The sequence below is a fragment of the Clupea harengus genome, chromosome 12, assembly GCF_900700415.2.
Source record: "Clupea harengus chromosome 12, Ch_v2.0.2, whole genome shotgun sequence".
NCBI lineage: Eukaryota > Metazoa > Chordata > Actinopteri > Clupeiformes > Clupeidae > Clupea > Clupea harengus.
The window spans coordinates 16,091,020-16,116,369 of NC_045163.1; the positions used below are offsets into that span (position 1 = coordinate 16,091,020).

At 41.2% G+C, this 25,350-nt stretch overlaps 1 protein-coding gene across 1 annotated transcript; it reads right to left on the bottom strand.

Annotated features, from left to right (window-relative positions):
* Positions 1–10,299: 10,299 nt before the first annotated feature.
* Positions 10,300–11,599, bottom strand: LOC116222883 (uncharacterized protein K02A2.6-like). The gene is made up of 2 exons (XM_031577957.2): positions 11,345–11,599; positions 10,300–11,312 (listed from the first exon to the last, which is right to left on the bottom strand). The coding sequence occupies exons 1-2, from the start codon at positions 11,597–11,599 to the stop codon at positions 10,743–10,745; spliced, it is 825 nt and encodes a 274-aa protein (XP_031433817.1). The 3' UTR covers positions 10,300–10,742.
* Positions 11,600–25,350: the final 13,751 nt, after the last annotated feature.

Genomic DNA, 25,350 nt, shown 5'->3' on the forward strand with positions numbered 1-25,350 from the left:
TGTTTTATGAACAAATATTATTATTTCACAAATAAACTGTGTTAAAGTGTTATTGATTCTTTATTTGTCATCTGGTTAATTCATTGTATTTATTCTTTTTTAAAGGTTAAAGAGGCTGCAGAGTAAACTGTCCGAATCCATGTCACTTTTATCTGGATTAAACATCCTGGTTAATGTAAAATGCATACTACCTAATAAATATTTTTTCATCTGAATATTGTGGTTTGTCTTTTTTAATGACTCATTCATAAAACTTAGTCAGGAGGCTGACTATTCAAAGACTTTATAACTGGACTGTAGCTTTTTTATAACTGGACTAGCTTTTTTCACATTCACAATCATTCAACAGGCTGTTCAAGTCATCTCCTTGGTACTTTTATGAAACTACTTTAGCTGTAGCAGACAATGCACGCAACTCTTCACTGGTAAACAGTCTCTACATCAGAGAAGGTCCGCTATGTCCAAACTTGAGATCATATTTGGCATACTGAACTGGACAGGCTTCATCCCAAGCATACACTATTCCATCATATAGGCTGCCATGATGGTTAAGGTCCAAGACCCGCGATGGCGGAAAGGTAAGATAATGTTTTATGAACAAAAAGTATTATATTTCACAAATAAACTTTGAAAATGTTAGTGTCGTTGATTTTTATTTGTCATCTAGTTAATTCATTTTATTTGTTCTTTTTTAAAGGGCAAAGAGGCTGCAGAGTAAACTCTCTGAATCCATGTCATTTTCATCTGGATTAAAAATCCTGGTTAATGTGACTATTCTGTAACAATGCATATTACCTAATAAATATTTAGTTTATCTGAATATTGTGGTTTGTCTTTTTTAATGACTCATTCATAAGCTCATTCATGAACCTTAGTCAGGAGGCTGACTTTTCAAAGACTTTATAACTGTATCTTTTTTATAACTGGACTGTAGCTTTTTTCACAATCATTCAACAGGCTGTTCAAGTTTTTTACTTTTATGTAACTACTTTAGCTGCAGAAGACAATGCACGCAACTCTTCACTGGTAAACAGTCTCTACATCAGAGAAGGTCCATAATGTCCAACCTTGAGATCATATTTTGCATACCGAACTGGAAGGGCTTCATCCCAAGCACAGGGATCACATATGTGGGCTGTGAACAAATTTCATTACAAATTAAAAATTTCATTACAAATGTGCAGTTGTGATTATTTACCATCTCCTATGTTTTTGTTTGGCTCTGCCATCTCATTGGGTTCTCTCCAAACATGGCTAACTTGGATTTGATAATGTCATCAAGAGGTTCAATAACTAACAAATTGTATGGAACTATTATGCAGTTCTGTCTTCAAAAGAAAAGATGCCTTAACTTAGAAAATCATGATGATTGATGATTGTCTCATTCCACACGGCGAACTTGAATTTGATAATAGGGTAAACATGTCATCAAGCCGTTCAATAACCAACAAATCACATTTAATAATTATGCAGTTAAGTGGCGATGCCTTAACATAGAAAATCAGAAGTTGTGACAACTTTGTGCTCCTAGACAATGGGATTTGGAGAAACAGCGAATAATCTTGTTTGTGAGGAGATGAAGAGTTTAGTCGTGTTGTTTGAAAATATTTGTATTCTGTTTGTGGAATGGCAAAATTACACAAACCTTGGTTGTATCATCAAGACAGGGGGGCAATGGTAGAAAAGGAGCACTTTTCTTAGTAAGTACTTTTTCATAAACCTCTAGTCACCTCTGTTGTAATAAGAATCCTGTCAGTGTACCTCACTGTTATGTATTCGTGGTTTCCACTTTAGAGTACCTGGTTAATGATAAGGACAAACGGCCACGTCTTTATGGCTTGAACTGTAATAGTTTACTGAAGCATCATTTCAGTGCGTGAGCTACATACAAGTCATTGTATCATTGGCGGCACAGCGCCGACTAGTGGTGCAGGTACAACATAGTCAAGAAATCACATCTCCTCCCCACTTAATGTAGTTCCCACACTGAAACATGAACATGAGATTTTATTTTTTATATATATATATATATATATATATATATTGTAACAGGTTGCAGGGTGGGCAATGCAGTAAACTGAGGAATCAGTTGGCAGGGGAGGTTAAAAGACGGTTTTAATTCAGAAAACTCACCATAAACAGGTACAACTGGGGTGTCTCTTCCCACAAACACAAAAGTCAACTCCAACACAAACAGTTACAATCAAGAGTTCTCTTCAAACAAAGGCAAAGGGAGGTTCTTTGCACCCAACTCAAAAGTCCACCACAAAATGTTCCTTGTCCCTCTTCCTTCAGGGTTGTACAGTAAACATAAACTTCAGGTTACTTTCCTGGTCGGTTCACCGTTTGTCCGTCCAGGTCCTTTCAGGCTTGGGGCTACCCTTCCCCCTTCCGGATGCGGCTTAGCAAGCGCTTCATCAAACACCTCACACGCACGTCAGGTGCTCTCAGTTCTCTCTCGTGGCTCTCGTGGCTCTCTTGGCTCTCTTGGCTCTCTCTCTCACAACAGGCACCACCTGTCTTAAACGCTCCTTCAATCAGGTGCCTTAAGCCCCTACACCTGGTTGGGTCCTGCTGCATTCTGGGTGTAGTGCAAATGGCAGCCATCTTGTGGTGTGGCAGCCAGACCTCCACAGGAACACCACACCCCTCTGCTAGCTGGCCCATCGTGATGCCACAATATATCAAACTCATATCCTAACCTTGAGGTAGGGAGTAGACTGTCCCAAACCCCAGAGTCCGTCAAGGGTTTATTCTGCCCTTGTTCTTGAGACGTGACTCCTTAAACTATTATAACAAAAACATGTCAGTCTATTCAGAATGTCCCAAAAACACGTTTTCCACATACGGTATGCCTTAAAGGCTGTACCTAACTGGTGGTTTAGCAACACGAGATGGGTATCTCTTACCAGTCTCTCGAAGTGGTGTGCTGGTGGCTTCTGGTGTTACCTGTGGTGATGCCACACTCACGGAATCAGGAGTAGCAGGTAATAGGATATAATTTATACCATATATTGGAGACCAGTCTTGGATTTTAGTCAGTCATGATTCAGGTTTTAATCTTATACAATGGCTGCCACCAAGGGAGACAAAGCCTGAAGGTCCACTCATAGCTTCACCTCAGACTCATCTGATTATCCCTTGAGGGACAGTCTGTTAAATACACTGATATTTAAGGGGTGTTACCATCTATTCAAATGGGCCATGGGTACAAAGCTCTTTGTCTCGACCGGGGGAGGGGGAGGTGAAAGTCTCTGTCTCACCTCACTCCTCAGGTCAACCCAAAAAAATACCTTCACACAGGAATGTTTACATGCTAGTTAAATCCAAATAAAAGTAACAATTATAACTAGGTATAAGATCATTGAATTATTGACTATGGCATATTCTTATTAACTATACCGGTCCCTTCATTCCCCCTTTTTAAGACTGTCTGTCTTAAACGTCAGATCATTTAACTATTTTCTTTTTCTTTTTCTTGAGTGAGTGGCTTTGTTCAGTCTTTGTCTCATAAATGTGGCATTCTCTCACGCTTTTTCGCCAATTGTGTGGACCTCTGATTTAGGGACAAAATTCCTTCCCGATGTTATGTCAACATAACCATCCTGTGTCAGCCGTGAGTGTGTGTGACTCCAGAATGTCTGTGTGAGTGTCTTTGATGGTGATGGTAATCGTTCCCGATTTTTTCGTGGTCCCTTGGAGTTGAGAGGTGTTGTGTGTGTGTCTTGACACTTGGCTTGTCTCAGTTGTTTGCCTCCTGTGGTCTTTGCTCCATATGGGGTCATTCAGCCTATGGCAATTTCCTGATATGCTGTTTCGTCAAGGTTCTTGGGTGGGGGTTGGCAATCATTTCAGGTGTTGCCGTGCTGCGGATTCCAGAGGTGTTGCTCGTCTGTGATGGTTGAGGGTGTTGGCTGTGGTTTGAGTTTGTCCCCCTTTCGACGTCCTGGCCAGATGCTGCATGGCGTTTGTTTGAAGTTCAAACGGTTCTGCTGTTCCCTCTGTTGACATTGTAGCAAGGCGCTGAATGGGGCAGTTGTCCTTCATCTGTTCTCCAACTTCCTGAAACTGGCAAGAGGTCTCAGAAAAACAAACAGTCAAATCCTAAGCCACAGGTTTTATCTGTGATCAAAAGAAGCCCAATGGTGTCTCCTATTTCCATAAGACGGGAAGCAAAAATGTTTCTGTTAACATAAGTAATACCTAAGATCCTTTCTGGGTGTGAGAGGCTGCAGACAGCAAGGTCTGCGCCCAGAATAACCATTTGGATGCTAATGAGCATGGCGCCCTTTTTCGCAAACAAAAGCAGGTTTAAAGAAGCTGAATGTATGAAAGAAATGGAATGATTGAAAGAAATAAAACGTTTTTAAATTTCCTTCAATTCAAACAATTTCACCTAAAGACAAAGTCAGTGGTCAAATGTAGGTTAAACAGTCCTGTAAGTTCATTCATTCATTGATACGACGGCTGGCCAGCCTACAGGCACACACACACATTCATTCGCTTGCTCAGGAGACAGATGTGTCCATCCCTAAGAGAAAGGAATCAATCTGTTTACAGAGTTACAGTTAGTTAGTTACAAATGTAGTTACAGAATTATCTCATGAAATCCATTTTTATCCAGATTCCCATGGCACTTGAATGCCAAACCATTTAAGGCATTCCTTAATTCATTCAGTGCTCCTGGATCATTTGATGAAGTCAGAAATTCAGCAGCTAAGACCTGTTTTGAGAAAACACATTCTGCAGTTATCATCTTATTAAAGGCCCCGTCACACCATGACGTTCTGGTCAACGTTCTCTGAACTTTCTAATCGTTCAATTTCGAGCGTTCTAGGGCGATGTGGACACATCTGGCGTGTTACTAACAAAAGAATAGCGTAGGACTGACACATGACTAGCGTGGGACTGACGCATGAGGAGTGTGTAACACCGACCAAGTGACGTGTCACTGGTCCGCGACAAACGTGTGCTGACGTGTCACTCCAGCGCGACAAACGATAAGTCAACATTAGAAGAGCGTGTTAAAGGTGTAATTAACGTGTGAATAATGACAGAAAAGCGCTTTGCGGCGTGTGGGTTTTATGGTCAAACGGGTATAAAACGCTGGAAAATCATAGTGGATTCAGTTGATCTGAACAGTGAACATCATGCCTCCAAGACCACGAAAAGGTGTGAGGGGGGCTTCTGCTACTAGCGCTGCTGAAAGTAAGAAGAATACAAAGCCTCTTTCACTAGCAATGTCTTCGGACGAAGATTTACTGTTATTATTACTGTGATTTACGAAATAACGGGCGTTATTCCTGGGGTTTTATGTTATTAAAATAAATGATTTAAATTTGTCACTGAATTTGTGTTTCTCAATGTTTATTATTAGAAAACATCAACACATCCACACACATTGTCCATGTCACAAGAGTCTTCATATCATATCCATCTGCCATGGAACAGCACCAGCTATAACAGTGCTCAGCTATGTTCGAGTTCAGTAGCCTACATCTACTTCATGCTGGCTCAAGCAAGCAAATACCCTCCACTCCGCTTTTCGCTAGATTATGCAATGACCTTGCATGACATGATAGCATTGGATATGTAGATGTATAGTGCACAGAATAACGTTTGCAATGATGTAAGTTGCGTTTGTTGATCACGTATGGTTGATAACATATTAATTGTATGTAAGATCTTCCCTTGGTGAAAAAACTTTCGCCAATATCTTCCTACGAGAGATGGGTTAGGTGCTCAAATTTCCCTCGATCAAAGAGGACGTTAGTAGGCATGTCCAAACTAAAAATCACGTCTCAGGATTGCTGCGCACATAAGTTATTTCGGGTGCATCAACTGTAGGTACTCAGTCTACCCTACCCAACGACTGACTACGATAGCCAAACGCGTGCAAAGTTAATAAAACGTTCCACGAAAGTTCTCCAGCGTTTAAATTAAACGTTGATGAACGCTGATCTCCATGAGAACTTTTGTGCATGTTCAAAACTTTTTTTTTGGACCAGCGTTCTCCTCCGATCACCGACGATTACCGACGATTACAGCGTTCACCAGCTTTCACACAAAGCTCTTCTGGCGCAATACCAGCGACCATGGACGATTACCAACGTTTCCTCTAACATCATAGAACGTTGACCAGAACGTCATGGTGTGACGGGGCCTTAAGGTATGTTATACTGGTAGGATCTACAAGAGGACTTATTGTTCTGTTTTTGCAATTCTCTCTGAAGCTCAACTCCTCCCCCTTTTGATCTAACAGCAGTCTGCTGCTTGTGAGATCATTACTCAGGGAATTTTTATTTACCTTAAACACATACACCCAAGATTTTGTTCCGTTTAAAAATATGCTTACAATTACTTGTAATTGTCAGTGGTGGACAGTAACGAAGTAGATGTAATTCGTTCCTGTACTTAAGTAACATATAGATGTATCTGTACTTTACTCAAGTATTTCTATTTTCGTGAGACTTTATACTTCGACTTCACTACATTTCAAAGTGAAAATTCGTACTTTTTACTCCATTACATTTAGTAAAACCTCTCGTTCCTTTTTACCAAAGCGAATCAAATAATGAGAGGTCAAAGCGAGTGCACAATCACACCAACCAGGGCTCAGTGCGTGATTTTCTCTGAAGTCCTTTCGGTTTCGTCAGTTTCGTTCGTTCGTTGAGCGCGAGCTACGTTGAATTCGTTACAACGCTGCTGCAGCATTTTGAGGATGTTTTATGCTCATGCTTACTTAACGCTACATAAATGATGGAAATGATGGAAGAAACGGATGACCCTTACTTGCCTGAACTTGGCCTTATTTGGGCGAACTTTTTGAATTGGAAAAAAGGAAGAAGGACTCATTTTATTTTGAGTGTCTTCTCTGCCTGCCTAAGCACAATACAATATCCTCTTTCAAGAATTCGCCCTCCAATTTAAAGAAACACGTTGAGGTAAGTGATTTTTATTCTGGTATGTTTGATGACTAGCAACCGAATTATTTTTTATTTAACCGACATTGTCTGCATTGTGTGTTCGGCTAAATTAGTTAACTAGCAGCTATACGCTAGCATAGCTTGTATCACACTGCTCAAAGGAGATGGAATATCCGATTCAATACAATAAATGGGATTGCTATTTAGTACCGTTTCACTGCAGCTCGTAGAATATGTACCTGCATACTGAAATGGTAAATATTGAAATTGGTATGGGGGCACACTTTTGAGTGTTTGTGATTCTAGCCGGGATGTTTGCACACCCACTTAGCTAAGCAAGCTATCCTAGTGTTAGAGCCACTTGAGGCTATACCACTAATGTCCACACAAGTGAAGTTGAATGCATTTTGACTTGTTAAATAAATGCATGGTATGGCACCTAAGGAGTTGGCTGTTGGAATTTGCTACTGAAATCAGAAATCACCTAAGTTCACCTTCTAAAGACCAGCTTTGATTAAAAAAAAAATATCAACATTCTGTGTAGCCTAGATCTAGGACATGCCAAAATGTGTATTTTATTTATTAATGAGAGTATTAGTAGCCTAGCCTATGTGGACATGTTGTTAATGGTTGGATTTTTTTTCATAGAAAGCATGCAAGTCACATGGATAGGTATGACATTTTGACAGCCCCACGCAAAAGAAAAGCAAAGAACCAAGACGCTCCTTCACCTTTCAGGCAGTTAAAGTTAGGTGAAACAAAGATAGTTTCTCAAAGAAATGTTGATCATGCCATTTTGAATTTTATAATCCAGAGTCTCCAGCCCTTTAGTGTGGTGGAGCAGCCATCATGTCAAGATCTCTTGCAAGATCTTCAGCCCAATGCCTCTCAGATGTCAAGGACCACCTTGTGACGCAAGATAGATGAGGATGCAATTGAGATGAAGAGGAACATAAAGAAGCTATGTCCACAGTCGATTTCATTGCTACAACAACAGATTGTTGGAGCGCAAGGCGAAGGGGTTTCTTGGGGTTACTGCCCACTGGGTTGATCCCAATAGCTCCACCATTAAATGTGCAACTAAGTTACAAATAAATGTAAAATGAAATAATTGTTCTCTAGTGCTGTTATTTCATAACCACTTGGTCTTACCTAATGGCAATAGATAGCTTTCAATGTTTTGTGCTTATACTCTTTTTAATAGACAAATGTAAGACACTATTTAAAGAGTGGCATTAGTATTTTCACCTTATATCAGTTGATTGAGCCGGAGCTTTGATGTGAAAATGATAAAAGGCCATTAGAACCATAATTCATCGAGGTACTTTTACTTTTAATACTTAAGTATATATGAAGGCAAATACTTTTATACTTCTACTTAAGTAGAAATTCAAAGTGCATACTTCCACTTTTACTAGAGTAATATTTTACACCAGGTATCTATACTTTCACTTAAGTACGTAGTTAGTGTACTTCGTCCACCACTGGTAATTGTAACACAACATGCAATGATTTTATCTCGGAGTAATAAATCATGTAGGCATAAAAATTCTTAAAGTCTGTAGTCTTGCTATGTGGCTTGGGTGTGGTTCACTTCAGCCTAATGGCCCATCAAGGTCACAGGCACGGCTGTACCTGAAGTGTAAATTAAGTGGTATGCGTGAGAGCTGTCTGTAACTATTGTGTGAACCAAGGTTATTATAGTTTTGCATTTTTCACTAGTTTTTATTTTTATTTCGTTTTGACTTTTTGTTTTCAATTTCAGTTTAGTTTTAATTAGTTTTTAAAGCGGGTTTGCTAGTTTAGTTTAGTTTCTATTTTTTGAAAATGCTTAGTTTGAGTTTAGTTTTTATTAGTTTCAGTATTAGTTTTAGTCTTTACCGCGGAATGCAAGAAACCAAGGGGGGGGGGGCAGTCAGGGAAGCTTAATTTTTTTGCTTGCAAAACAAAATGCTCAAAATGAATAGAAGATACAAGCTATAATAAATAATATGTAATAAAAACAGAATTTGCGCATGTCCTGTTCAAACAGACAGGAGACAGCGAGACGGTGAGGCAGCGACGAGCTGTGCCTCATCTCAGATTGCGCAATCCCTCACAAACTAGGTTGAGCGCATGCGTAGAACCTATTTAGTTTTGCTGATCTGACGTAAAGCCGCAGTGAAAAAGCACGGAGAGGAGGCAAATAGTACCTCTGCTTCAATAAAGGGAGCATGCGAGAGCCCACCGGTCGGGTTTATTCTTGTTCTGCCGTTACTCTTCTTATATTTGACATTGACTACGAAAATGGAAGATTCTATAACTAAGCTAAAACATTTCTCATAACTGGACTTTCAATTAAAACGTGAATTGATCAATAATGGGAGACCAATGCCTAAGCTAAAATGTATGCTTGAAACGACGGGACAGAAGATAACTCGATCGACTTCTCACATCCAAAGCCAAAATGTTTTGAAAATATTTTGAACCTCAAGAATAGATTTGGTTTTGGACGTACAGCGGAGACTAAATATTAGCAGGGGGGGGGGGGGGGTATCTCACCCCTCATTCGCTAACATTACATTGATATCAGAGAAAGCCCTTGCTCCGTTAATTTCCCGTTCTCTTAGGATTGTTTAATGTCTATGTAAAGCCATTTAACATCAAACAAGTGGTTGTGATCACTTTGGTGAGCTGATTTTGAGAAATTAAACTTAAATTGCAGCTAAAGTTGTACATAATCACACATATTAACACGAGTTCATCACAAGCTAGCAGCTGCCAACTGTATGTAGCCACCTTACCTATGTTAGAATGCTGATATGAAAAACAACCAGTAGTCAATGTGCAAGCTGCCAATTGAATGGTGATTTAAGCTACTGCATTGGGTTTATATATTTGTAAATCTGACTCTGAAAGAGTCAGTGCCTCACCAGCCACGAACCTCACCGCACGTTACTGTTCCAGGTAATCCCAAATAGGACTCTGTCGCTTTCTCCCGACTTTTGCCGCCATGATACCAGGTGAGGGGCGTGTAGTAAAAGTGGTACGGCGGAAGATAGACGCTATGTATGAAATCAATTGACATCTATGAAATACATTGACAAAGACGAAAACTAAGGACATTTTCTCTATAATTCTATTTTATTTTAGTTAGTTTTGTAAAGACACAATACAGTTTCAGTTAGTTATCGTTTTTTTTATAAAGCCTCGTTTTTATTTTTATTTCAGTTAACGAAAAGAAAAATCACACCTCGTTTTCGTTTTTTCGTTAGTTTTCGTTAACTATAATAACCTTGGTGTGAACAGACACAGTCTAACATCTGACTTTATCAAAAGCATTGTGAAATCTGGACTCAAAGGAATCTTATGTCTTGAATCATGACTGGTCAAATCCAAGAACTGAATCTCCACAATCTAATGTAAATAATTTACAAATTGACTTAGAACAATCTCTAAATTCAAATATTAAAAATGCTGAAGATCTTTTCAAACACCCGTATGAACCACAAAACACTTCTATTCTCTTGGGATTAAATATCTGAGCGGAAGTAACCCTTATAGAGTATGTCAACAAGCACAGCTCAGACTGCCTTGGACCAATACCCACATATAGAGTCTTATAAGACCCAAAAACTAGAGTATTTTGTCAACTTCTAAGACAATCACCCGAATAAATAAAAATAAAATGTAAAGAAAATAAAATGTCCCCCATAATCACGAACTAGCACTTTGTCACCCACCTGGAATGACCTAGCTTTTGCATGTATTTCACGATGAGCACACTGCGCCTCTTGCGCTTTCTCTACTCGTGATGCTACGTTCGGTTTTAACAAGTCAAGTCGTGATCGCAGTTTGCAACGCATGAAAAGCATGGCTGGTGATTCCTTGGTTGTTGAGTGCGGAGTGTTGTGATACATCAACAGGAACGCATCCAGTCTGTGTTGAATCATTAGGCATGTTCATTGAGTGCTTGAAGGTTTGCACAAAATGTTCTGCTAGCCCATTTGTGGCTGGGTGGAATGGTGCAGAGCGTATGTGTTTCACTCCGTTTCCCTTCATGAACGTGTCAAACTCACTCAATGTGAACTGGTGGCCATTGTCGCTTATTAAAACTTCTGGAAGTCCATAACGACTGAATAGCCCTCTCAACACCTGTATGGTCTTGAAAGTTGTAGTGGAGCTCATGAGGTGCACTTCCGGCCATTTGGAATGAGCGTCCACGACCACCATGAACATATGGCCTTGGAAAGGGCCAGCAAAATCGACATGGATTCTCTGCCATGGAGCTCCAGGCCATGTCCAGGGATGGAGAGGTGATGGACCTGGTGCTTTCTGGGTAAGTTGACAGGATTGGCAGGTCTTTGACGCAGGTCTTTGACGTCGATTCCTGGCCACCACATATAACTACGAGCGACAGCCTTCATTTTCACCACAACAGGGTGTCCGGTGTGTAGCTCAGACAACACTCTGTGTCTCAGTTTTGGAGGTATGACAACGCGGATACCCCACATGAGGCACCCCTGCTGGAGGGTCAGTTCATCCTTCCTACTGATGAATGGCATCAGGGCGCTGTCCACATCCTGGACCCTTGGCAAACGACCTGTGGATACCATCTCCAGTACCCGGGCAATGATAGGATCTGTCCTACTTTCTCTGCAGATCTCCTTGCTGCTCACAGGTAAGGCTTCCATGTGGTTGATGTGTAAAACTGTCCACAGCATTAGTCCTTTCTTTTGTAGGTGTAGGCAGTGGCAGGCGTGACAACCCGTCAGCATTACAGTGGCGTGCTGCCTCTGTACTGTATGTTGTAATCGTGAGCAGCCAACAGTAGAGCTCATCGCTGCATTCTCGGGGCAGCCATAGATGGTATTGCTTTGCTCGGGCTCAGAAATGTGGTCATCGGTCGATGATCTGTGAGGAGTGTGAACTTTTTGCCATACAAGTAGTGGTGGAATTTACGAACTCCGAAAACGATGGAAAGAGCTTCACGCTCTATCTGTGCATAATTCTGCTCCGCCTTGATCAGCGTCCTTGATGCAAAGGCTATAGGCTCTTGTCCATTCGGCAGGATGTGTGAAATGACACTGCCTACCCCATAGGGTGAAGCGTCACAGGCAAGTCTAATGGGGAGCTCTGGATTGTAATGAGTCAAGACACTTTGTGATAACAGCTGCTGCTTGGCTTCTCTAAAAGTTGTTTTACATTCTGATGTCCATTGCCATTGCTTTCCTTTGCACAGGAGTGAATTCAGCGGGTTGAGAATGGATGACAGGTTTGGAATGAATCTGCTATAATAATGAATCATTCCTAAAATGAACGAAGCTGACTCACATCAGTAGGTGCCTGAGCATCCACCATTTCCCGGACTTTCTCTGGTGTCTTGGGCATCGATGACATGGCCCAAGTATTCAAGTGAATCCTTGAAAAATTCACATTTTTCCCTTTTTAAGTCGTAGGCCGAAGTCTTCCAAACGTCCCAGGACTGCGTCCAAATTCTTTAAATGATGCATACGGTCCTGGCCCGTGATAAGAATGTCATCCAGGTAGCAGTGAACATTCGAAAGACCCTGGAGGACATGGTCCATGGCCCTCTGGAAAATCGCTGGTGATGACGTGATTCCAAAAGCAAGTCTGTTGTAGCAGAACAGTGCCTTGGATGTTGTAATGGTAAGGTATTTGCGATATTTCTCTTCAAAAGGCATTTGCAAGTATGCATGAGACAAATCCAGTTTACTGAAATGCTGCCCACCTGCAAGTGATGCGAATAAGTCCTTAATTCGTGGAATCGGGTATTTTTCTACACACAGAACGGGGTTGATTGTCACCTTAAAATCGCCACAAATCCTTACATCGCCATTCTTTTTGACAACTGGAACGATGGCCGTTGCCCAGTCACTGAACTTTAAAGGTGATATGATGCCCTCTTCACACAGTCTGTCAATTTCAGCCTCTACTTTAGGCCTGAGAGCATAAGGAACGACACTTGCCTGACAAAACCTTGGCTGATGTTCTGCTTTCAGAGCTATGGCAGCTTCAATGCCTTTCAGTGTGCCCAGCTCTTTCTTGAACACTTCCTTGTGCTTCTGTAGCACCTCGTCTAGTGTTTCCTCGCGAATCATCTTTATTTCCCGCCAATCAATCCGTATTTTTCGCAGCCATTCCCTACCGAAAAGTGGAGGCAAGGCCCCTTTAACCACATACGTATAGCGGTAGCTTAGCCCTCTGCCTATTCATCTTTACTGTGACTGTGATGACGCCTTCTGGAGAATTCATCTCGCCTGTGTATGTCTTCAGTATAACATTAGTATGACGCAATGGTAAGTACCAAAATTGTATGTCATACAGTTCTTTTGAAATAAGAGAAACTGCAGCGCCTGTGTCTAACTCCATTTCAATTATCTTCCCTTCGATTTTTGGTTTAACGCACATATGTGACAAATTTCCATTCTGTGCCATCATATACACTGTTAACTCTGAATCCGTTGTGCTACCATCGCTGTTTGACATTTCTTTTGCATCCATGTGGTCAGGGCTGGCCCTAGCACATTTGGCACTCTAGGCAAGCTTCACTCCCTTTATTTTTTCCGCGAAAATGGAATTGCAACTTTCAGACGGTATTTTGCATTTCTGCATTTCTTTCAAATAACCACAACAACGATGAACAAACATTAATTAAAGAACAAAATGTCACATCTGTGCTGAACTCCGCTCCGGCCACGCCCCCCTGTTCAACGGTTGATGCATTGCACGCTCATCTTCCCAATCGCCTGCAAATAATGTTTTTTTAGTCTTCTGTTCTGTTGATGGCTGGTAACCAACAATCTTAGAAGGTCTGGATCACTTGTGGCACATATTATTCACTCATTTTAAGCCATCAATCTACAACAGGGTGAGAAAAAATTGCCGAAACGGAATAAAACGGAATTCACCAAAATGTGAAACGGAAAATTCATTTTTTGGAAAACGGAAAATCATTAACCCTATTCTTGACAGTTCTACAGTAAAGTACTGCACCTTTATTCATTGCAAGGGCAAGAGTGCAAGATGCAGCAGGTGGTGCCAGATATTTTAAAAGTGAATCTAAAATGATACAATAAAAGTATGTATTATCATTATTTGTTAAATGTAGCTATTATGTAGTTATAAAGCATTTTGGTGTATTTGGACAGCCTGACATACTTTTGTCATTCCAAGATGAATAGCTCTTGATTAGTTGAATCATGTCTAATTAAACTGGCTAGCTCGCTACACCAAAACTAACGTTGTTATTATATAATTACTCAAATTTCAATTTCATGACACAATGAAAATGACGCAAATTGCGGTACAGCTGAACTTGCGCTATGTTTGGCTAAAGATAGACTGATGTTTCGACTGAATGGCAATGGTAGTCATCTTTTCGCGATGTGCGTGACTACCATCGGGTAGTGACTGATCGGGTTGTGCGCATGCGCGACTACCATCTGGTAGTGACAATAACTAGCACTGGCTAGCTAGCGTTAGCTAACTAGCAAGATTACATACAGCCTAAAGTTGACAATACAACACTTGGATTTTCACCAGTATTCCTTACTCGTTGACCGTGTTTGTCTTCCTTAATGGGTGTGCTATGCAACGAGTAAGATATTTGTAGTGTTGTTGGACAAGCTATTGGCTTTATCTGGTGTAATTTATGACTGGCTGGCCCTCAATACTTTAATCATGTCTTTTTTGTATAATGTATAATAAATGGACATGTCATTTTTTATATACTCTGTAAAATCCTTAAAGAACTATGTGACAGGGAGTAGGAAGGCTTTCAATGATAAGGTACATATTTTGTTCTTAACTCCACTAAAATGCCCGGGGCAATTCTGGCATTCATGAGAGTTTTCTTATCTGGGATTCATTCTTGGCTAAGAACAGGAGTTAAGGATTTACCTTTCTCCTTGGCACGTTTCTCTTCTTATTCCTTTATTTTCTTCTTGAATTGCGCCCCGGATGGCTTTCATCTCTGCGTTATTTCTTTTGTCTAAGTTGCTTGGACACACACACTCTAACCATACCCCTCAATGTGCTTGCATGTTCTGACAACACCAAGGAGGTACGTACACCTTCCTCTTTCGATTTCTGGCTCATTTTACCCTTCTGTTAGATTTATTTTTTGAATGTCAAAATATTGGTTGGAGATATAGAAGGGGGCGCAAAAAACTCTGCCCAGCAAAAAAATAATAATTATGAGGGGCGCCCTAGGCAACCGCTTATGTCTTCTGTGGGAAAGACCGGCCCTGCTCATAGTAAGCCTTGTGTTATGTCACACCCTCGAAAACAATGACTACGTGTTTTGACTATCTCATACTGTGATAAACATGTTTAAGTGACCTACATTTAATTTCCATGAACTGTGTTTGTGTTAATTATTAGTAATTTACGTTACGTTCTAATATGGCGATATGACCGTTATTCATTCATAATTCCGTTAATGGCTGACGTTAGCACTTGTTAGCCAGCTGTGCTGTAATCTGTTGTTGCTCTGATTCTTGATGTAATGAATATAATAGTAACTTGCTGTGTTTAGTATGCCTTCTAAGTATTTTCTGTATTACAGTTTTAGTCATAAAATTTTACCTGACAATCAAAAAAGGAGCAAGGCGCTCGCTACCTGGCTTGTGTAATCGAGTTTGGCTGTCTGTTTACCTACGTTAATGCACTGGTTGTGTAAAACACGTAGCGGGAACAGTACATAGGCTTTACTTATCCACAACGAAGTGCACCTGTTGGTATTACAAAAGGACCACCAGTAAGACTGAATAAAATGTTATGAATGTCTCAGCCTTCACATATAACAAAAATATCGTCTGACGTCCTGCCTGCGTTTCTGCCATTCTCATTCTATGCTTATCAATCTGTTTTGCTATCCTTGTTGATTTATTTTATCCGTATGTTGTTCAATTTTATATAATAATTTAAATTCGTCTAATTTCAAGTAATCCATTCTTCAACACTAGCTTAGGGAGACCAGATTTCCCGGACCTAAAACCGAGACACTTTGCGCGTGACCGTAATGACACGCTTTTGCGCGTGACCGTAATCCGTGTGCGCGTGACCGTAATGACACGCTTTTTATCCTGAACATGTGCCAGCCCAGGTCAGACAATGGGCCTCATTTATAAAACGTACTTACACACAGATTTGTTGATTTTTGATCGTGCGATCAAATCCACGTCAAAGTACAGATTTATAAAAACCGTCTTAGACGTGAAAAAGGACGTATCTCTATGTCTGGTTTAGTTCGCGTAAGTACATTTCCTTTTGGCAATACTGGAGTACTGCAGGAATTCTGAACTCTCCGAGCGCCGACACGCAGTTTCATCATCATCATCATCGTCACCACCACCATCACCATTAGGGCTGATGGTAAAAGGCCAAATGAATGTTCGCTCAGTAAAATCAATTAAACAATTTGAATGATTCATACATGAATGAAATTCACGTCTAATAGGTATTCATTTTAATTCCGCGCGTGTAAAACATTTCGCTCAATTTATAGCCTAAATAATCCAAATCCAAAAACACACACACACCCTATTGGAAACATTCATTCCGTATATTTGTTAGAGGAGTGAATTTTCTGAAGTATAATTTTATTGGCTGAAAGCCTGCTGTGAAATTGCGCGGAGGAAGGGCTAAGCCCTTTGCAAATCTTTGGTGAATGCTGACTTTCTCTTCGGCATTGTCTAGTGTAGCCTAGCTATTGATATAGCCTGACCGTTAAAACGAGACAGATAAGAAAGGCTTTACAACAATGTTTACAAATATACATTGTAACGCTGGCTGCACAGATTATGCAGACGCAGACCGCTACGATTGACTGACACACACACACACACACATTGTTCAAATCATACGCTGGACGCTTTATTAGTCTTTCTACATGGGTTTAGTTAATGATCGGGCTATAATAAGACCACATCGGTTATATAATCGCTGACAACCGGGACAATTTCATAGTGGTTGGTGTAAACCGGGACATTTAGGTTTTTGTCGGGACTCGGGACACGCAACTCAAAATCGGGACTGTCCCGGTCAAACCGGGACTTCTGGTCACCCTACACTAGCTGCTACCTTATCTTCAAACAGAAAGTAACGTTAAATCTCCATGGCAACAGCTCTCGAAGGTTTGGGAAATAATCGGATTTATTGGTTCCTTCATTATTCACAGCAAAATATATAATTTTCATTACATTTCATAGATTGATTACCAGAATCTATGTAAAAAGGGCCACGCACACCTCGCGGAAAATTATAAATATTGAAGCCAGATCTATTTCTGAATTCTCAGTGCAGACATGGGCTGCTTTCCGTTTCCACGTCTGGTGTAGCCATTCTCATTGTTTACAACGGATTAGAACTCTGCTTGTGTCTGCACCGTGTCCAGAGGGCAGAATTTCCGCCCTTGGTGTAGCCACAGAAAGGAGGGAGTTGTGGGAGACAATGATGATTTGTCAAATTTGTTGGAAAGTTGCCAGTGATGTGTTAAAATTGCAATGTCGCCCTGAATTTGTGGAGTCGATCGCGAAGTCCTGGGGGGTCTGTTTATCCAAAGTTGCTTCCACGAATCGAAAAGAAGGAACTTATATTATCTCATCCTGAAAATGATCTTGGTAACTCGCTAAACGAGCTACGACGAATAGAGCCCAGGTCTGCTTACCCATTCAAGAAATTGGAGCATACCTGGAATTAGAGTGAACGACAGTTCTCGAGGTCAGCGAAGGAGGAGAGGACCACAACCCCAGGCTACAATAAAGGACGAAGTTAGTCCACGGTGTGAACTTTAAAATTCAACGCAACTGGCTTAGAGGCGACGAAAACCTACCGCTGGAGAATCAGGAAGCCACAGAGCAGGGGAGGTAGCGGTTCACAAATACAAACACCGCAAACGTCCAGGCCTTTATAGCCAGTGCCCACTAATTAAGTATTTGTTGGAGACCATAGGCGAATCCACCTCACTACACCTGGCTAGCAGTGTTGGGAAGGACACTTTCAAAACGTATTCCGTTACAGAATACAGAATACATGCCCAAAAATGTAATTTGTAATGTATTCTGTTACATTAACTAATCTGAGTAACGTATTCTGAATACTTGGATTACTTCCACATTGAATTGCAATTTGCAAGTGTAGGAATGCGGCCATCAAATCCTGCTTACTAAACAGGCCTATTCTGGTGTGTTCTTCTGTTCCAACTGGCTGAATGTGATACATTTTTGTGTTTGTAGTCCGAACTGCATACTACAAAAATTTAACCGCAGTTTAAGCGAACACAAGCTAATTTTAGCTAACGTTAGCTAGCATGTCAAACAGGGCTAATCAGAGTCTTTCCACGGCTCCGGGGCTATTAAATCAGCACATAGGAGAATGTAAAATCGCACATCTGACTAATACAACTATAAAATAGCAAGGTGACCAGTAAAACTACAGCAGATTACCCTTGGCTAATAATGAAAAAAAACGTACTTTAAGATGCTTCTTCAGGTTGGAGGTGGAGTCTTTGGACGCTAAAAGGAGGTTGGTTGCTGGCAAGCAGAGGTTGCACTGCACAGTTATATTACGTTCTCCCTTCGCTTTCTTTAACGTGAAATGCTGTTAGAATGTCCAGGATAGAAAAGCATTCCTGCCCTGGCTCTGTTGTGCCGGCTCTGGCACCTGCTCCTTTTCCGACTCCATTAGCAGCTATTGATCACGCAAATAGCTACATTTCATTAATTTTCATGTTGGGGCTTCTGGGAAATGCATCAAGTTGCCTTAATTTATTTAGAGAGTGAATAAACTTGTGAAACAGAGAAGTATCGTCATGTAATCCATTGATTTCAACAATGTAACTGTATTCTGAATACCATCTATTTAAATTGTAACTGTAACGGAATACAGTTACTCATAATTTGTATTCTAAATACGTAACGCCGGTACATGTATTCCGTTACTCCCCAACACTGCTGGCTAGAAATATCGACTCTATTTTGTCCTCAAAGCTTAAAATGTGAAAATGTATCAGAGACCTGATCATTCTGGTCTCTGTGAGAGTGCAAAGGTATCTCTCTTTGGAGGGGGTCCACCCCAAATTTGGGTGAGAACTCCCTCCATTTTGGTTGTTAATGTGTGAGTCTCATCTTGAGAAACCTCTTATCTATGGGGGTAATTATTAGGCCAGATGCAGGACTAAAATGGGTACTTAAGGGTAAGACAGTCAAAGAACTTGGAGCATTCTGTCTTCAGATCTCCCTCACATCTGTGTGTGTAGTCACTTCGAAGCAGCCAGGTATGTTCATGTCCTCCAAGTGTTTTATGTTTCATGTGGTGTTTTAAAAACTTATATTCTTCACTTTAGTCTTGTTGAATGTGTAGACTGGAGTAGTAACTTGACATAATAAATTGGTAATTCTGACCCACTGTGCCCTCTTAAGAAATTCTTAACTAGAGAAGTACTCTTAGGTTCCGGTGTTTCCACAGATGACGGGCTAGAGGTAGTTTCATGCCCAAAGTGGCCATAAGTGTAAAACTTTGAGGGAACTGGCTTTCTCAACTAGACTAGACATGCTACAGGGAACTGTAGCTTAAAATCAAAGCTCAAACCCTAACCCTATATAATACAAATATGGTATTTATTTGTATTATATAGCGGTGGTTTGCCCAAGCCTCTGCTCTGGATCGAATGGTTATACGGAATCGTACTGCAGCCTGGCGCCCGTCCCTGAACCAAGTCGACTAACAAGCTACAAGGCCCTGTAACAAGACTGTAAGACCTCTGAGGTAGATCCAGAATAGTTTCAGCCTGTGTCGTGGGTATGTCAATCGGCCGTCGCATTTTCCTAAGTGACACTATTCCAAGACAAAACCGGTTATTAATAAGTAAGGAAGGAATTCATATACAGACGATAGGTGTACAAAAGAATGAGTTGGAGATCAGCCTGCAAAACCCGGTACTAATATACATTAAAAGCTAGGAGCTAAGGCTGAGTTCCTAATAGAGAGGAGTCAGACGAAGTAAATGGAGTCAGATCAAATATGGTTGAATAAGGAAAGATGTTTTAATAAATGTTACGTTTTCAGCCAAGCGAGGAGAGAGACGCATCCACTCAAACCTTCCAGACGCCTATTCCCTCACTGGTCTAGGAAGTTACGTCTTTACAAATTGTTTGCCTACTAACGTAATGAAAAGGGGGCACTGTGATAACTGGGATGATCGTGTGTGGATAAAACACAAGCCCCTTCTGCATTCAACATTAACTTTGTTGTAGTTGCACATCAGTATGGGTTTTCCTCGGATACCGATCTGGGGTTGCCAGTTGTCTGAATATAGTTGACCCACAGACTGCTGCTGCTTTCTTGCAAGTCTTCAGCCACAGGGATCACAAGCGGACCGAAGAGCGCACCCTGAGACGTTGCCTCCCCTTCTCTTTGCCCAAACACATTAGAGTTGTGATTCAAAGATTGTGTTCGACAGAAGAGTCCTGTCATTAAGTCTTCTCCATTCAGCATCAACTTTCTGGTAGTTGCACATCAGTATGAGTTTTCAATGAGAAATACAAATAAAAAAGTTGCATTGCTGATGATGTTTTCAAGTGCACACTATATGTTCAAAAAACGAAATAAGCAAGATTTTTATCACAAGACTATACTTCTGGTCAAGGTTTCACTAAAATAAATGGTGCAGGGTGTTCTACAGTGTGCACATTCTTCCAGAAGTGAAAATAATCCAGATTGCCATCCTGTAGGAGTGTTACTGAGGGTTTAATTTGGTGAAGTATGACTGCCATGGATCACATATGTGGGCTGTGAACAAATTTCATTACAAATTAAATTTTGTATTACAAATGTGCAGTTGTTTGGCTCTGCCATCTCATTGGGTTCTCTCCAAACATGGCTAACTTGGATTTGATAATGACATCAAGAGGTTCAATAACTAACAAATTGTATGGAACTATTATGCAGTTCTGTCTTCAAAAGAAAAGGCATGGCATGGTCACAAGTCCTGCTTTTATATTTAACATATCGCCAAAATGTACCCTCTTATCTAAGAGACACTGGAGCAGAAGTTTGCCTTAGGTGCATCAAAAGGGCCCTATGTACATCTACTGAGAATGTGGGGAAAGACCAATGACCAAAATGGCCCTGCTTACATATCCACTAGAAATAAGCAGAGAAGCAGTTGAAAACAACCAGCAGCAGCCAAATGACATACATCAAAATGTTAGTCATATGCCTCACTGACACAGGCTCTCAGGGATACAATGATCTATGAAAGCTGCTTCATCAAAACTTGTTCACCAATGGGAATTTCATCTGTCCTCCTCATTCTTGCAACCTACTGCACTAGCAATGGTTATGCCACATGTTGGTTACATCAGCAGAGATTTTGAAATGAATATCAGCATGGCTGAGTTTTGGTTGTTGTGTGACCATATGGTAAGTTTCCCAATACTTTGTATGTTACCCAATTAAATGGATTCAAACCGAGGCTGTTATAAGCAATAAATAATGTATTTCAATACAGATCTTCTGTTGTTCTTTACTTGGCAGGAGTAACAAAAACACGATGACGATACATACATCAGACTTAAAAGAAAAGAAAGCAAAAACACATAACATAGGCCCAGGGGGCCAACCCAGAGTAACTATAGTAACACGGCTAGAGTACCTCTGACCACTATTCAGCCATACGTGATGAATAGCACACTCATGCACACACTAGTGTAATACTGCAAAGTGCCAAACGGTGAGGTCAAGATAAATCACACAGAGAACAACCTTATACAGGTCATGTCAAACTCCACTCAACCACTAGGGGGGTGTTCACACAGCAACTTAAGGGGCAGAATAGTACCATACATGTACCAATACAGTGTTACCTTGCCACTCGCCCTGGGTTAGGCACCCAGGCCACAGAAATGGGTGACAATAATACAACTACACCTAACAACGAGACACGTGGCTTCAACTAGGTCAGTCAATACACACAGAACTAAATCAAAGAAATAAACAGGAGGAAAACAGTGGCCAGACTATCAACTGTGTGTCAATTGCTGCTGTGATCTACAAAAGAGAGATTGTTTTAAACATTGACAGATATTGCACATTTTCCCTGAAACAGTATAACTATCTCATCCCTTTAATAATTACAAAATAGACATTTGAAATATAAAAACATTTCAGACACATTAAAAGAGTTACAATATGAAGCAGTGCTTTGCCTACCTTGGCCTTGACGGTCATACAAAAGGAAGGATCCAGGTGGACATGGGGAGGAGGGACCCACGTCAGCTTGGCGTCCCTTGTTAACCCCAGTAGCCAGGGGAGACCTCTTGGAATACTATAGTCAAACGAGCCAGGGGCTACGAGGAGTTAAGCACTGCAGTCAGCCTTAAGCGAGATCACAACAGAGAACTGTTTCGGTTTGTTTTACCCCCAAAGCATTCTAAATCAGACCACGTAGTAAACCAGGCTAACCGGTAGACAGTGATGAAAGTAACATACCAATGCCTACCGTGAAGTTCCGGCATGAAACTCCTGACAAGGTGCAGCTAGCAACTTACTCCCACCAGTGAGGGCAACGTGCGTTTCAAACAATCGGCGAGAGCATATCCTAGTTTATCTAGGCGGAAGGTACGAGCTCATTATCGCTCAATTAACTGACAGGTGGGTGTAAGCCAGTGAACGTCTACGTGGGCTGACCCTATCACAGTTGGTACAAAGCTGCAGGCCTCTTGCCGTGAAACCAGACACCACAGCAAGATTATAACACATGGGATTAGCCTACTATTAAACCAGTGTTGCTCAGGATGGCGCTGCCGACGGCTGCCTCGGTGTGTTGGTGCGCAATGTTTTGTCTTGTTTTGTTAGTTAACTCAATGTTTTGCCTAAGAACCGGGAGCTCTTTCACCAGAGAAGAGTTCATGAACATGAGAATTTATTTCCGACTTTCATTGCCTCATCTGTCGAAATTTTGGATATTCTGGTCAAAGGTGCCCTCACCTTCGTACAATGAAACACTGGAGGAGAGGTAAACGTGCCGGTACGCTTGTGCCGGTACGCTACCAGGTATATTTCTCTCCAACTTGCGTTCACTGTGCAACAAGCTGGACGAACTCCAGCTACTAGTTGGTAAGAACAGAGACTTCTCCTCATCTTCCGTTCTGTGCTTCACAGAGACGTAGCTGTGTGGTTCGATTCCGGACTCTGCGTTGCAACTTTTCAGAGCGGACCGCCTTACGGAACTTTCCGGCAAGACGAAAGGTGGAGGAATCTGCTTCTATACTAACAGTGGCTGGTGCAATGATGTGACAGTGATTCAACAGTACTGTTCTCCTTATCTGGAATCTTTTTTCATCAAATGCAAACCCTTCTACTCCTCCCGTGAATTCGTTTTATATCTTTCTGGTCGGTGTTTACATTCCACCGCAGGCTAACAAGCCCTCTCTCCCTCCCTCTCCCACGCAACTGACAGATGGTGTGGGTCGTGAGTATCGCCCTGCCACATGTGACTCCACAACTGTCAAAGAGCAGCAAAGTGTTGTGGACTGTAATGTCCAGTGTGTGAACAGTTTAAGGACCGTGACACGACCATTATATACTTTGAACATTGAACTGAATGTGCGAAACAGCGAACTGCGTGTGAACACCGAACTGTATGTGAAAAACATTGAACTAAGTGTGGAAGATCTTTATTGTGAAAACTACCTTTTGTTATGGGTCTGGCAATTGAATGACTTTGTATTTGGGTATAAGTTAATAGTGTTAAGGTTGACTTGGAATTTATACAAAATATGTTTTGCTGTTATTAAGACACAGTCAGGGACGTGCGGTCATAGGAGGCAGGGGAGGCAGAGCCTCACCTGTCATCTTGAGAAGTAAAAAAATAAAATAATTATTAATATTTCTCTACTAATCTGTGGTATAGGTGTAATTTCTGCATGATTCCAATCATTTCGAGCATTTTTATAATAAATTCGCTGAATTCGCTGAATTTGTGCATGTCCTATTCAAATAGACGGGAGAAAACAAGGGACGTGCGGTCAGGTGAGGCACCATGTATTGTCTATGGGAGACAGGAGAAGGCAGTGCCTCACCTAGGATTGCGCAATCGCTCCAAACTGGGTTTTGCGCATGCGTGCACATGCTTAGAACCTTTGAGCTGAGCTCAAAACCCATTGAAAAATCATGTAGGTGAGGCACACAGTACCTCTGCCTCAATGAAGGGGGCGTGCGAGAGCGCGGTTATGCTGGGGAACGTTGCTCTTCTTCTACACTTCTACTTGACCTTGACGGCGAAAATGGAAGATTTCATTGCTAAGCTGAAGGGTCCGTGTACTTTGCGGCCAATTGATTTTCGTTTTGAAATGAGAAAACCAAAATCGGGAAACGAGCTGTTTCCCGATTACCATTTAGCAATAGGAAAACAAAAAACGGAAAACCACCCATTTTCCGTTTTTTGTTTTGATAATAGAAAACGGAAAACGAAAAAACGACCCGTTGTCTGATTTTCTTTGATGTGCTTAAACATGGAAATCGGGAATCAAAATACTGTGTGGAAATCTTCTTTCTCAATTTTGCGTAGATTTTTTTGTTGTGATCCGGAAGTTGCTCCCACGAGCTTGACAGTTGTCGCTACCTGATGGTAGTCCTCTACCCGATGGTAGTCCGCATGCGCACTACCCGATCAGTCGCCACTTTGGGACACTGTAGACAGCGGAATACAATCGCTGGCTAAAGCTGATGGAAGTTCGCGAAAGACGGTATACTTTAAGAAGTTTGGTCATTGTATACAGCTGTAAGTTCTTAACGTTTGTATAATAAAGAAGTAAAGAAGTTAAAGATATACTGGATATCCTCTTTTGTTCTCACTATCAAGTTCTATTGGCTAGCACATCAATGCTTTATTTGTTTTACCTACTGCTATATTTTCTCACTTCTTCATTATACAAACTATTTGCCTTTACCCTTACTCCGTCTCCACACTTTTAATAATTAAATATTACATTAAATATACCCACATTATGTGTTAAGACAGCCCCATATGTTGACGTTGAGCCTTCTGCCGTGAACCGTTTGTGTCTGAGCATGCGCGATGTGCGGGACTACTATCGGGTAGAGGACTACCATCCGGTAGCGACAACAGTCACATTCTGGATTTCAGCAGAGGGCGCGCTGCTATTTGTATTCCGTTAGTCGTTTATGTGCGGCTACACGAATGTTGCAGAGTATTGTAGGCATAGATATATATAAAGCCTTTATGTATATCTATGAATGTAGGTCTTAACTGAAGCGCTCTCTCTCATTATTGTTAGGTTGCTGCTAACGTTTAGACCGAAAATCCATTGGAACACATAGTAGCTAGCTAGCCTCGCTGCTAATGAATCAGATTAACGTAATCCCGTTTTCCTTGGTTACTGTTGCTATGTCAGAC

Excerpts from the sequence above, each read along its gene's own strand:
- LOC116222883 (XM_031577957.2), bottom strand. The coding sequence starts at position 11,599 with ATGGAAGCCTTACCTGTGAGCAGCAAGGAGATCTGCAGAGAAAGTAGG. Across the intron at positions 11,313-11,344 it reads AGCTACACACCGGACACCCT|TTATATGTGGTGGCCAGGAA; the intron begins GTTGTGGTGAAA and ends TGTCGCTCGTAG.